Below are 13,658 nucleotides of genomic sequence, written 5' to 3'. Positions count from 1 at the left end.
GTTATCCAGTGCCCACCACAGTCCTTATCACGTAAGAGGATGTCCAGTGTCTACTGCATGAAACACTCCTTACGTCCCACAACTGAATCTTGCTGTTTCAAAGAGCATGGTCATTAACAACTCCCAGAAAGGAAGTTTTCTGAGTGACAAGTAGAACCAGATTGGGGAAGAAGGAATGGAAGCACATCAAACATCTTCTAAGACCCACTCTGTAAAGTTTGATCTAAAGGAAAAGAAAATCCTTGGTAGATGAAGTATGGTACGGGAGGTATGACTCTTAACTGAACAAAACAAAAAGGAAGATCCTAAATTGCTGCTTAAGATCAATCTTTATAACTTAGACTGTGCTAGACAAGATTCTGAGAATTTCAAGCACTTCTCTTCATTCTGACAAATCAAGAGTTTCAAAAACAAAATATAACAAATTCCTGAATCAATTAAGACTAGACACAATATTGATACAAAAAAAATTCAGCAATAATTCAAAGAGAGGTCTTAGGTCCTTTTCCCATCTAAAATGGGTTCTGCTTATTAGAAAGTTTAGTTTACTGGGTATCAACATACAAGGGTTGAGGAGAATGGAGAGCATCAGAAAAATTCCTAACCACAGGACTTAAGAGTTCCTAGAACACTCGAGGGCTTCCCTGCTTTGGAACCTTCATACACACTGTTCCCTCTGTCTAGAATTGTCTTCCAGTAAAAGACAGTTCGCTTTCCAGACAAGCCTTCTCTGACCATCTTATCAAACGGACTGCCCTCTATTATCTTCTATCGCAAAACCCAGCTTGTTACCTTTATTACTTTCCCAACTAGGAATTTTTCATGTTTAGCTAAATAGCCTTCCCTCCCCGATCTTCACAGGAGGATTACCTCCATCAGGGAAGAAACTATCCAATTCTCTATAAACTCAGCATGAGAGTTCTTTGCAGATGTTCAATAAATATTTTTTGAACAAAAAAAAAAAAAAATTGTACCCAGTTATTTCAAACTGTCAGCTTCCCCACCAATAAAACAAACAAACCACCTTCTTTTTATAAGTTGGTTAAGTCACCCATCTGGCACAAGAAATACAATCCTAAATTGTCATTTTGCCACTTCATTTCCCCCCACTATCACCTAGATGGTAAACCTGTCCCGTCAGGAAGCCAATCGTATTCTTCATCAGTATAATGTGCTGTACAACACAGTGGGCATCCAATAACTAATTCAATTTGAATGAATTCTCTTAGGCCAGCACAGAAAGTGTCCTCTAAGCTCTGACATCATCCTGCCTATATATCTATCACTGGTTTTTATGTATATTAAAATTATCTCACGGCGAGGGTGACAGGGATGTAAAGATAAATAAAATCCTGTCTCTTCTTCCTGAATTAAGGCATGCTCTATAAACATGAAATAGTCAATAAATGTCTGTTGAATCTAACTAAATACAAGAAGCCCTTTAAGAAGAATGCCATCAAAAAGTAACCATGGTCACACTGACTACCAAAGGTACCCCGACCCTTATTCTGTTACCAATTCAACATAAGCAGTTTGCTAAAGTTGTCAAGAGATTTCTGAGATTCCCTGTCTTAAAAATAGCATCACTACTCAAAATTCCCCAGTAAATTTAAGGAAATGGTCCCCAACAGGCTCAGGCCTGATATTTTCATAACACTCCCTATCAAGAGCCATACAGGGCTAACAGGCATTCTCAGTGGGCAAAGCCATTAATTAGCAGAGCTGCCTCAGATGTCCAGACACGACAGTATCACTTTGACCCCTGTCTATTTCCTGTATCTCTTTATTTAAACCGAATTCAGTCTTCTGTTTTTTTTTCTGTTTTTGTTTTTTTTTTTTTTTCTCCCCCCTTCCTGCTAACACAGAAATCCCCGGCCTGGAACAAAATGCCTCTCCCAGGCCAACGGCAGCCTACCTACCTACCTACCTACCTTACAGGTGGCACAGGACTGAGCCGCTCGCCCCCCCACCGCCATCCCTGCCAGCGCACGGAAACCCTGCAAAAGTTTCAAAACGCAGGTTCCCAGAGGCCCGCGGAGCCCGAGGTCAACTCGGCGGTCCGGTTCCAGCTGTGCCCGGCGAGAGCCAAGATGGCCCTGAGCGGGGCCCGCCGCGGCGACCGGGCCGAGGGGCGCCGTCTCCGCCGCCTACCTGAGCGGCGCCGGGGACCGCGAGCCAGGCCCGACGCCCCTCCCGCCCCGCCGCAGCCCCGGGCCCGCACGTTCCCGGAAACCGGGGCCGGGCGGGCGCCAGGTAAGCGGCGGGCGCGATGGGGGCGGCCGCGGGGGCGGTCCCGGGCCAGGTGGGCCCCGCGGGCCGGCGGGGAGCCCGGCGGGGCCCAGGGGGGCCGAGCGCAGGCAGAGGCCGAGGCCGGGGCCTGCGCGGGCCGGAGCCCGGATCCAAGCCGGGCCGGAGGCGGCCGGGAGCCGGGCGGGAAGCCGGGGAGGGAGAGAGGGAGACGCCGGCGGCTGCCGTGGCTTCCTCAGCGGAGTCCGGGGGCGTCCGCTGGGGCAGGCCGCGCCGACGCGGGTTGCCGCGCGAGGGGGGCCGGGGTCTCGGCGCGGCCGCGTTCCTTACCCTGCATGCTGCTGACGGCCGGGTGGCCCGGCGCCGGGGACCCTACGGGGCCCGGGGTGCCGCTGCCGCTGCCGCCCCCGGAGCCGCCGCCGCCGCTCGGGCTCGGAGCCGCCATTGTTGGGAGTGAAGAGCCGAGCGGCGCCGCGGCGGCTGCAATGCAGCAAGCTCGGCCTCTCGGACGGCCGAGGGGCGCGGCCTGCCCGCGTTGGCCCCGCCTCCGACACGCCCCGGACACGCCTCTGGACACGCCCCCGCCCCGAGCCCGAGGCGCAGCCCGCGCCAGATGCTGAACTGCGTGCAGGACCCGCCCGTCTCGGGGTGCGCGACCTGGGGAGCCAGCAGCCGTCTTGGATCAGGGCTGCGGGCCCGCGGGGCCTAAAGTGGTTTGCAGAATTAAAAATCGTTCTGCATTTGTGGGGAGAGAGGGTACACAGCTTTCATCATTCTCATGGAAGTGTGGGACTCCCAAAAGTCCCCCTTCTTGGAATCGCAGAACCCAATGTCAGAATAGTAAAGCTGAAAAGGATCCCAAGGATCCCTTTCTCCTCCAGTCGCTAAGCATCGCTTCCAGAGGGAAGTTACCTGTAGCTAGGTTACAGTCTGGAGCTCCTCTTAAGCTCAATACCCCAACCCTCTACACTTCTCTGAGGGGAAGGGGGAGTTCTATGGGGTGCTAACCAGTGCTAACCATGAAGCCATCCCAAAACCACTGAATTAGAGGCTACGTTTTAACAATACCGCCAGGTAATTTACATGCTCATTAAATTTGAGAAGCATATCTTTAAGCACCCAACACTCTCCAGCCTCCTGAAATAATGCTATCTACATCACCATCTTCCGCTAAAGGCAGACTGGATTCCCGCCCTCAAATCGTTTACATCTTGTATAAGACTAGCCATAGTCATTACTGTAAGTTACATAAAATGGCAACCCCAAAAAGCAGTATGAGATTTCTTCCATTGCTTTGCACAGAGCCTTTTATTTTAGGAAGACAGTAGCTAAACGAAGAAAACTAGTTCTTTATGAGACTAGAATTTGAGAACCAACCACAATGTACTTGAAATGGTAAGACATGGGTTTCTAGCCAGACAGTCTTGCCTAAAATAGAATGACCAGCTATCCTACATCCCAAAGAATCTAAGCCATGGAGATGGACATTTTCTGCCATTTAGAAGCATTGTGTGATGTATGCCTAGACCTCCTTCCCCAAACTCCTTCCACCCAGACCTTATTTGATGCTGAGAGTTCCTCACAGATTGTTGGGAAAATGTTCTAGGTCAAAATAGTTCTGCCTTCCTGTTCCAAACCCAAGTTCATCCATCACCTTGATTGCTCAGATCCTAAAAGTGACTAGCCATAAAAGTCAAGTGGAGAGGCATTAAAGGAACTGAAGGTGAGAGCAGGCAGATGTACTTAAGTGGGGAGCCTGACAGAATTCTCCTCCTTCTGCCTAGCTGACTGCAAAATATCTCCAAGTCCAGGTCTTATAAACATCGCTGGATTCTCATCAGGAAATCAGTCACCCACCCTGCTCTTTATGCTCCTAGGGCATCCTAAATGTGAGGCCCTTGAAGGAGAAATCTTATAAGAACACAAAAGGAAACATTCCCATCCAAATTATTCAGCTCAGGCTGGGCATGGTGGCTCACCCCGTAACACTTTGGAAGGTAGAGTCAGGCAGATCACTTGAGCCCAAGAATTCAAGACCAGCCTGGCCAACATGCTAAAATCCAGTCTCTACCCAAAAAAAAATTTTTTTTTTTGGAGACGGAGTTTTTTGTTACCCAGGCTGGAGTGCAATGGCACGATCTCGGCTGACCACAACCTCTGCCTCCTGGGTTCAGGCAATTCTCCTGCCTCAACCTCCTGAGTAGCTGGGATTACAGGCACGAGCCACCATGCCCAGCTAATTTTTTGTATTTTTAGTAGAGACGGGGTTTCACCATGTTGACCAGGATGGTCTCTATCTCTTGACCTCATGATCCACCCGCCTCGGCCTCCCAAAGTGCTGGGATTACAGACTTCAGCTACCGTGCCCGGCAAAAAAAAAAAAAAAAAATTTTTTTAATGAGCCAGGCATGGTGGCAACCGCCTGTAGTTTAGCTACTCAGAAGGCTGAGGTGGATCACCTGAGCCTGAAGAGGTCAAGGTTGCAGTGAACGATGATAACACCAGCACACTCCAGCTTGGGTCACAGAAAAAAAAAGCTCAAAAAAAAAAAAAGCTCAGAATACAGGCTAAATTTTCTGTCTACATCTTCTCCATGGTGCAGATGGAAAGAAAAACAATAAATGACAAAGAAAATGAGAAGCTATAAGGGGCTTCCTAACATTCTCTTCTTTTAAGGTACAGGTTAAAAAGTGGCTTTCTTTTCTTTAGGGTTTTTATTTTAGTACCTGGAGACATAAGTATAAAAAAATCAAATCAAATACTTCTTTCAAAACATCAACACAACTTGCCAATGATTAGAAAAGATGGATGAAGAAAAACAGGGAGCCCCTTCCATACCTCAGCAGGAAAAGAGTTTTATATTATATATATATATATATACACATATATATATACATACATATATATACATATATACATACATATATATACATATATACATACATATACACATACATATATGTGTATATATATATATATTATATATATATATTTTTTTTTTGAGATGGAGTTTCGCTCTTGTTACCCAGGCTGGAGTGCAATGGCGCGATCTCGGCCCACTGCAACCTCCGCCTCCTGGGTTCAGGCAATTCTCCTGCCTCAGCCTCCTGAGTAGCTGGGATTACAGGCACGTGCCACCATGCCCAGCTGATCTTTTGTATTTTTAGTAGAGACGGGGTTTCACCATATTGACCAGGCTGGTCTCAATCTCTTGACCTCATGATCCACCTGCCTCGGCCTCCCAAAGAGCTGGGATTATAGGTGTGAGCCACCGCGCCCAGCATTACTGTCTATTCTAATCTATTCTCGACAGGCACTGCAATAAAGCTTTCATCCCTATTTTGGTCTATTAAATCCAAGCCACATGTGCCGTCAAGGAAAAGGTGATGTTCCTTTAGTCTTTTCTAAACTACCATCTTCTAATATTACAAAGATAAGCCATATTTTAGGTACTTTTTCTACCATCTTGCAAATCCGTGTACTGGAATTCTAGGAATATATGTTAATAGATCATTTGGTGTGTTTTAGTGGTTTTCAAGAAGCAAAGGTAGGGTATTTGTTGTTTCTTTTACATCTTAGGCAGGCAAGGGCAAGGAGGTATGATTTAAAGCTTAGGAATGTATGGCACAGGGATAGGTGGAATCTGATCATGGAGGACCAGAGGACCCTGTCTTCTAGAGGTCCAAATGGTACAATTTGGAATAAAAAGAACATGACTATCCTTAACCCAAGTCTGTTCTCCTGGAATTCTGAGTGGAACAGGCAGTTCTAGGAGTAACCCTGTAAGGATAAAAAGGATGGGGTGGGGGGAACATTGTCTACACCAATCCATGTCTCCTTGAATATATCTGTTTTCAGACATGTGAAGGAAAGCTAAGAATTCAGTGGATTCTTCACTGGGAAAAAGGCCAATTCCAGTTTATAACTGAGTATAACCCTGAAAACTTGCCTCCCTCTCCCAGAAAGGGCTTGAGATTCAAGTTCCTTTCTTCCCTTCCTTTATTTCCTCCAGTGAACATGGGCTGATGTCTATATAGCTTGTGCCCAAAAGTCAGGAATTTTCCAGGGATGTCACAATTGTAAATACTATGCTCCCAGGTTTGGACCATGGGATCTAAATTTTGGTTCTTGGGATACAGTTACAGTATACCTAGGCTAAATTCTTTTTTTTTTTCCTTCTTCTTTTTTTGTTGAGACACAGTCTTGCTGTGTCGCCAGGCTGGAGTGCAGTGGTGCAATCTTGGCTGACTGTAACTTCTGCCTCCGCTTCCCAGGTTCAAGTAATTCTCCTGCCTCAGCCTCTTGAGCAGCTCGGACTACAGGCACATACCACCACCCACGCTTGGCTAATTTTTGTATTTTTTAGTAGGGACGGTGCTTCATCATGTTGGCCAGGATGGTCTCGATCTCTTGACCTCGTGATCAGCCCACCTAAGCCTCCCAAAGTGCTGGGATTACAGGTGTGAGCCACTGCGCCCGTCCACCTGGGCTAAATTCTTATCTATTGACCTTGACTGGATTCCTTCCTATTTCTGTCTTGGGAGTTCCCTGAATAATAAGGATCTTGGGGGAGCAAGAGTTCCTAGATGCCTACCATCTCTTGGAGGCAACAGACTGATAAGTAAGCATCAAGTGAACTGTGGAATAAGGAATTTGGCAAGGTCAGCACCCTATCCAGTCTGCAATAGTCAGCTCCTAAATCCTCTGACCAGCAAAGCCTCAGGCATCCCCAGCAAGCTCTGTAACTCAGACTCCAAGGCGAGCATCATTAACCTTAACTCCTCTGGCTGCTGGAGAATATTTAAGTGCAATCTTGCTCAAATGCCTTCAGGGTCCGGATGGTACTTTAAGTATGTTAAAGAGACATGATCTAAAGGGATGGTCAAAGCTGGGCATGGTGGCTTGAGCCTGTAGTCCTAGCTACTTGGCAGGCTGAGTCATGAAGATCTCTTGAGTCCAGGAATTCAAGTCCAGCCTGGGCAAAATAGCTAGACCCCCATCTCTGAATAATAATAATAATAATAATAATAATGGGATGGTCAGACTTATGACCAACTGCAAATTGCATGCACCACTAAAAGGCATCCCAGTTCAGATAAATTTTTTAAATTGTGCTTGCTAAAGAAAATACATGCTGCCGGTTTCCAACTCCTGGTTGTAAGGGTCCACATCAGCCTCAGAGAAGAGAACTGATCTTGGGTAGAACTCTGTAAGCTTGAATGAATGCATTCCTTACTTAATTCTTGGTAACCAGGCTCTTCCAAGATGGGGCTTCTGTTTTGTGCCTTTGGCTACCTGCTGCTCCTTCTTCATATCTCCATGGGCAACCCGAGGCACTCTAAGTGGCTCTCCTCAAGACTTTCTACAACAGACCACTGCTGCTGATTAACTTCATTTTCTTTATGTTCTCTGAGCACCACCACATTCTGGATTTTTTTTTCAACCCTGGCGTCTGGTTAATTCCAATCGTTTTCTCTGTGTTCCCCAACGTTGAGACCCTTTGTGCTAATTAGCAGTGACAGATGACTCACCAATCTTGCTGTTTCTCCAGGGGAAGAAAAAGCTTGCTTTTTTTTTTTTACTGATCTGTGAGACCTTCAGGAGCCACCACATGCTCCTGGAAGCTTGTGTCAGAGGGAGAAATCTGAAAAACAGAGTGCAGAGAAAATCTCAATGTGGGCAGGCGTCTAGCCATCCCCAGCAGCAGGCGGCAGGGACAGATGGGGCTTCCCACTGCTCAGTGCTGATGGGATTTTCAGGAGTCCTGGCTTTCAAGGTGAGATAGATGTCACAGGCCCAGCAAGGGCAAAGTCTGACTGTCCAAAGTCAGCAAGACCATCCGTCCAGCCAGGAGTCAGGCACCTTAAAGTGAAGGAGGTCATGGGCAGCATCAAAGTGATCATACAAAAATCAGAATTCAGCTAACAAGGGGTCAAAGTGAGACATTTAGGAGGACAAAAGAAGAATTCTGGGTGGTAGAAGGTTAAAGGGCACACGAGGCCTCTTCTCCAATCACTCTAAGATTGTTACCTGTATAGAACTCCCTAAGTTTTAAAGGGTTCCTGGCTAAAGAGATAAAGAAACCTAAAGAGTTCAGAAGCTTCCCAAATCTGCATCTGAAGGCTGTAGCTTTTTCTGGCAGGAACTGAAGCTCAAAAGGGAGATCAACATAGAAAGATTCCTGACTGAACCATGATGTCTCAACATTTGGTGGTGAAACTCTGAAGCTGAAACCCTGAACCCACCCGCCTTTCTTGGTGGAGGAGGCCAGAATCTTGACATCGTACCAGAACAGAGATTAAGCTCAGAGGCACAGGCAGGACTCTAAAAAGAAACAAATAAAACAAAACAAAACAATATAAAATAAAATAAAAAACATTGGCCTAACACAGATAAGTACATTAATGGTAGTCAGGTGTCTCTATGAGGCCACATTCACAGAACTCCTTTGGGTTTTAATTTTGAGGTAAAAATATGATATTTATTTCATTGTTATAGAATGTCTTACAATTTGCATAATTAAATACATTTGGTTGAGACTTTTATCGTGTTTCTGATCATGACAACATTTTTTTTTTCTTCTGGGGTATCTGGATACTATTGAAACACTGTGGCAAACAACAGCAACAACACAGTGTGGTAATATTTTTGCTCAGTTCTTTCTCTCTTTTTTTTTTTCTTTCTTTTTTTGAGCTTTGGCATCTAGGCTGGAGTGTGGTGGTGAGATAATGGCTCACTCAACCTCTGAGGCTTAAGTGACCCTCCCGCCTCAGCCTCCCAAGTAGCAGGATCCATATGTACACACCACTGTGCCCAGCTAATTTACGCACAGTTCTAATAACTTTTTATTACTATTCTTTCCAGGAATCACCTATCCTAAAAAGATGATAGATACAAATGATGTTATCTCAATAACAGCTCGATTTTGCTGTGTGCCAGTCACTGTTCTAGGTATTTTCCATATACTATCTTATTTAATTCTCTTAACAATCCTAAGCATTAAATAGCATTGTTCTCTCTCATTTTACTAATGAAAGAATTGAGATGCATAAAGATGACTATAATATATTGTTATATTGGGGATGTCTATGTTAGGAGTTCCTGGATAAAAATCAGCCCAGAAACGTTGTTCTGTTTTAACCTCTTCCAAAAGCATCCTGATCACCAGTTAATTATATTGCTCCCTGTAATATTATCCTTTCTGCCCAAATAAGTTTTGGCAACTAACATCTGTTTGTGTCCTGAAGTTTGAGTTAATAGACAGGGGTTTTATTTATAAGCAGGGATTTTAATGCCATTCCCATATCAGTGCCAAAAGCATCACTTCAGAACTTGTTAAAAAATCGTATTTCCAGGCCGGGCGCGGTGGCTCAAGCCTGTATTCCCAGCACTTTGGGAGGCTGAGGCGGGCGGATCACGAGGTCAAGAGATCGAGACCATCCTGGTCAATATGGTGAAACCCCGTCTCTACTAAAATTACAAAAAATTAGCTGGGCATCGTGGCGCGTGCCTGTAATCCCAGCTACTCAGGAGGCTGAGGCAGGAGAATTGCCTGAACCCAGGAGGCGGAGGTTGCGGTGAGCCGAGATCGCGCCATTGCACTCCAGCCTGGGTAACAAGAGCGAAACTCCGTCTCAAAAAAAAAAAAAAAAAAAAAAAAAAAAATCATATTTCCAGGCTCTACCTTGCAGATAATCTGATTCAGGAAAGAAGTCAAAATAATGTGGATTTAGCATGCCCTCCATGTGAGTCTGATGTGCAGCCCAGTTTAAGAAGCTCCTAGATCTAGAACAGGGAGCTCTACACTCTTTTGATTAATCATTCTTTTCTAGTAAAAGTATTTTGAGGCTGTGTAGCCACTGTTTGCATATGTATTTATTCATAAATAATATATACATGTATTATCTTGCCTGCATGTTGTACATTATTGTGGGGAGTAAAAATTTCCTCTTCAAAATTTCCTTTCTTGTTTGAGAATAATTCATAAGTCTTAGAAATAGTTTGTTTTAAACACTTTCTTCAAAAGCCTTCTTGCCTTTTTGCTAAAAGCCCTATATTATGTAGCTGTTAGACATGCTTACAGGCACGTAGTACATTCTATGTTCTTGTACTTTAACCAAGATACCTGTGCTGGATGTGCTCACAGGCATGTCCCAGCTGGAAGCCTATGACCCTTCCTTATGTGGACTTCCTTTTTTTTTTGCTTTCCATTGCTTTTATCTGTTTACAAAAGTTTCAAGTTACTAGCCAATTGGGTTTTGGTTTAGATTGTGAGGTCTGGCTCCAGCCAACAGAGATCAGACCCAGCAGTGAGGACAGCCCCAAATGTGTAAGAAATAAATATGTCTGCTTTCCTTTGTTTGTTGCAAGATTGCTAGTGGGAGTATCCTTTATGCAGGAAGTAAAAAATGAATTATTTGCTGAGAGATCCTTTGTCCAAGTACTAGTTTTTCTTTGTGACACCAAAAAGAAAAATTTTATACGTAACAATTACAAAACATATTCAAAACTGAAAGTTAAAAAGGCTATGGTAAAAATGGAAAAAATAGTATTTAAAAATATATATCTTATTTATTGAATAAAGTTCTCACTAAAAATATAATATGTCTCATTTTTTGGGCAAACTTTTAATACTCTGTGATACAGAGATTTTTAAAGTTGGGTTCTAAATTCAGTTTATTTATTTATTTATTTTTATTTTTTGAGACAGTCTCACTCTGTCACCCAGGCTGGAGTGCAGTGGCACAATCTTGGCTCACTACAACCTCCACCTCTCAGGTTCAAGCAATTCTTCTGCCTCAGTCTCCTGAGTCGCTGGGATTACAGGCACATGCCATCATGCCCGGCTAATTTTTGAATTTTCAGTAGAGATGGGGTTTCACCGTGTTGGTCAGGTTGGTCTCGATCTCCTGACCTTGTAATCCTCCCACCTCGGCTTCCCAAAGTGCTAGGATTACAGGCGTGAGCCACTGCGCCCAGTCAATTCAGTTTATTTTTAACACTTAGTTATAACGGTTGTCAAAAGTGAAAAAAGAGCGCCGGGCGCGGTGGCTCAAGCCTGTAATCCCAGCACTTTGGGAGGCCGAGGCGGGTGGATCACGAGGTCGAGAGATCGAGACCATCCTGGTCAACATGGTGAAACCCCGTCTCTACTAAAAATACAAAAATTAGCTGGGCATGGTGGCGCGTGCCTGTAATCCCAGCTACTCAGGAGGCTGAGGCAGGAGAATTGCTTGAACCCAGGGGGCGGAGGTTGCGGTGAGCCGAGATCGTGCCATTGCACTCCAGCCTGGGTAACAAGAGCGAAACCCCGTCTCAAAAAAAAAAAAAAAAAAAAAAAAAAAGTGAAAAAAGAAACCTCCCCAAACCTCCAAATGGATAAAATATATCACTGGCAGCAGATACTAAAAATGATATTCATTTTTCAATGCCATCTGCTAATTAAGCAAAAAATTTTGGTGAAATGTGGCTACTATTTCTATAGTCCCTGATGTGAGTCAGTAAATCTTGCAAATTAATTGGAAGAGACATTCCATTTTCATAATTTTTACCAATGGGCTTAAAGTGAAAAGCATACAACTTTTTATCTGGAATATTTTGTGTACTGATTTTCATATATTGGAAGCTCAAAAGAGGGCATGAAACAGTCTTCATTTGATTTAATTAAGTTTCATAAAGTAGTTGATAAAGTATTATATGACTGGCCAGGCGCGGTGGCTCACTCCTGTAATCCCAGCACTTTGGGAGGCCGAGGCGGGTGGATCACGAGGTCAAGAGATCGAGACCATCCTGGTCAACAAGGTGAAACCCTGTCTCTACTAAAAATACAAAAATTAGCTTGGCATGGTGGCGCGTGCCTGTAATCCCAGCTACTCAGGAGGCTGAGGCAGGAGAATTGCCTGAACCCAGGAGGCGGAGGTTGTGATGAGCCGAGATCGCGCCATTGCACTCCAGCCTGGGTAACAAGAGCGAAACTCCGTCTCAAAAAAAAAAAAAAAGAATATTATATGACTTTAAACTTTGTTGAATTTTCTTCATGTTCTCTCTCTATATGTGCATATATTAGTAGCTGTGTATATGTATTATCTGTATATATATAAATTCTGTGTCCATAACCTGCATAAATGTACATACATCACACATACATGCATATATATAGTATATAAACATATATAGGTAAAATATATACAACACATGTATTTATGCTTAGTGTGTCTAGAAATATATATTTAAACATTTAAAATCTAATTTACACACAGTGTAAATGCATACACATAAATACACATCTTGTTAAGGTGTCATTCAGTACAGTGATAGAGATATAAACACACATTTCTAGTAGACTTCTTAATATTTGAAATTATTTTTCTTGGCTTTGGTCAGATCTGATTTGTTGGCATTATCATTACTTTCTAATGAATCTGCAAAAGGACTCAAGTTAGAAGTGCAGCTATGCTATTTTATTTGCTGTTTACATGTGCATGCATTGTTACTGTTATCTTCAAATTCAGATTATTTTGCAAGAAACATAAAACTATGGGCCCATTTTGCTAGGATTAGTTTAGTTAAAACTAGGTAATATAATCCACAAATCCATTTATTCCTGCACATATTAACATCCATATGTCTCAATATGTTGAATAAGTGAAAATGTAAGAACCTCACTTTTTTTATTTTGAGATGGAGTCTCGCTGTGTTGCCCAGGCTGGAGTGTAGTGGCATAATCTCGGCTCAGTGCAACATCCGCCTCCCAGGTTCAAGTGATTCTCCTGTCTCAGCCTCCTGAGTAGCTGGGATTACTGGTGTGTGCCACTGCGCCCAGCCAATTTTTGTAATTTTAGTAGAGACAGGGTTTCACCACGTTACCCAGGCTGGTCTCAAACTCTGAGTTAGGTACTTACACACTCTGGATCTCGATTTTCTTTTTTTCTTTTTTTTTTTCTTTTTTTTCTTTTTTTTTTTTTTGTTGTTGTTGTTGTTGTTGAGACGGAGCTTCGCTCTTGTTACCCAGGCTGGAGTGCAATGGCACAATCTCGGCTCACCGCAACCTCTGCCTCCTGGGTTCAGGCAATTCTCCTGCCTCAGCCTCCTGAGTAGCTGGGATTACAGGCACGTGCCACCATGCCCAGCTAATTTTTTGTATTTTTAGTAGAGACGAGGTTTCACCATGTTGACAAGGATGGTCTCAATCTCTTGACCTTGGGATCCACCCTCCTCGGCCTCCCAAAGTGCTGGGATTACAGGCTTGAGCCACCGCGCCTGGCCGATTTTCTTATCTCTACAATGGGAACAAAGATATTCACCATGTCTGATTCCCATGGGTGTTAGACTATTTTTTTTCTAATTAAAAAAAGTTACTATCTTGTAGTTTGTAAGAAAAAGACTTGATCCTGCAGTTTTATTTTGTTTTC

At 43.9% G+C, this 13,658-nt stretch overlaps 1 protein-coding gene across 2 annotated transcripts in view; it reads right to left on the bottom strand.

Annotated features, from left to right (window-relative positions):
- The window catches only part of MAP2K4 (mitogen-activated protein kinase kinase 4), a 117,627-nt gene extending 114,874 nt beyond the window's left edge, over positions 1-2,753 (bottom strand). Inside the window, exon 1 of one of the 2 annotated variants that reach the window (XM_039476441.2) lies at positions 2,578-2,753. In XM_039476441.2, coding sequence (XP_039332375.1) covers positions 2,578-2,692 — 115 coding nt within the window. In that variant the 5' untranslated portion in view covers positions 2,693-2,753. The remainder of the gene's footprint in view (positions 1-2,577) is intronic. The other variant, XM_039476442.2, reaches the window with a different exon arrangement.
- Positions 2,754-13,658: the final 10,905 nt, after the last annotated feature.

Source organism: Saimiri boliviensis, chromosome 17 (genome assembly GCF_048565385.1).
Source record: "Saimiri boliviensis isolate mSaiBol1 chromosome 17, mSaiBol1.pri, whole genome shotgun sequence".
Lineage (NCBI taxonomy): Eukaryota > Metazoa > Chordata > Mammalia > Primates > Cebidae > Saimiri > Saimiri boliviensis.
The sequence above is the reverse complement of the archived record's forward strand: the minus strand, read 5'-3'. Positions and strand labels throughout refer to the sequence as shown.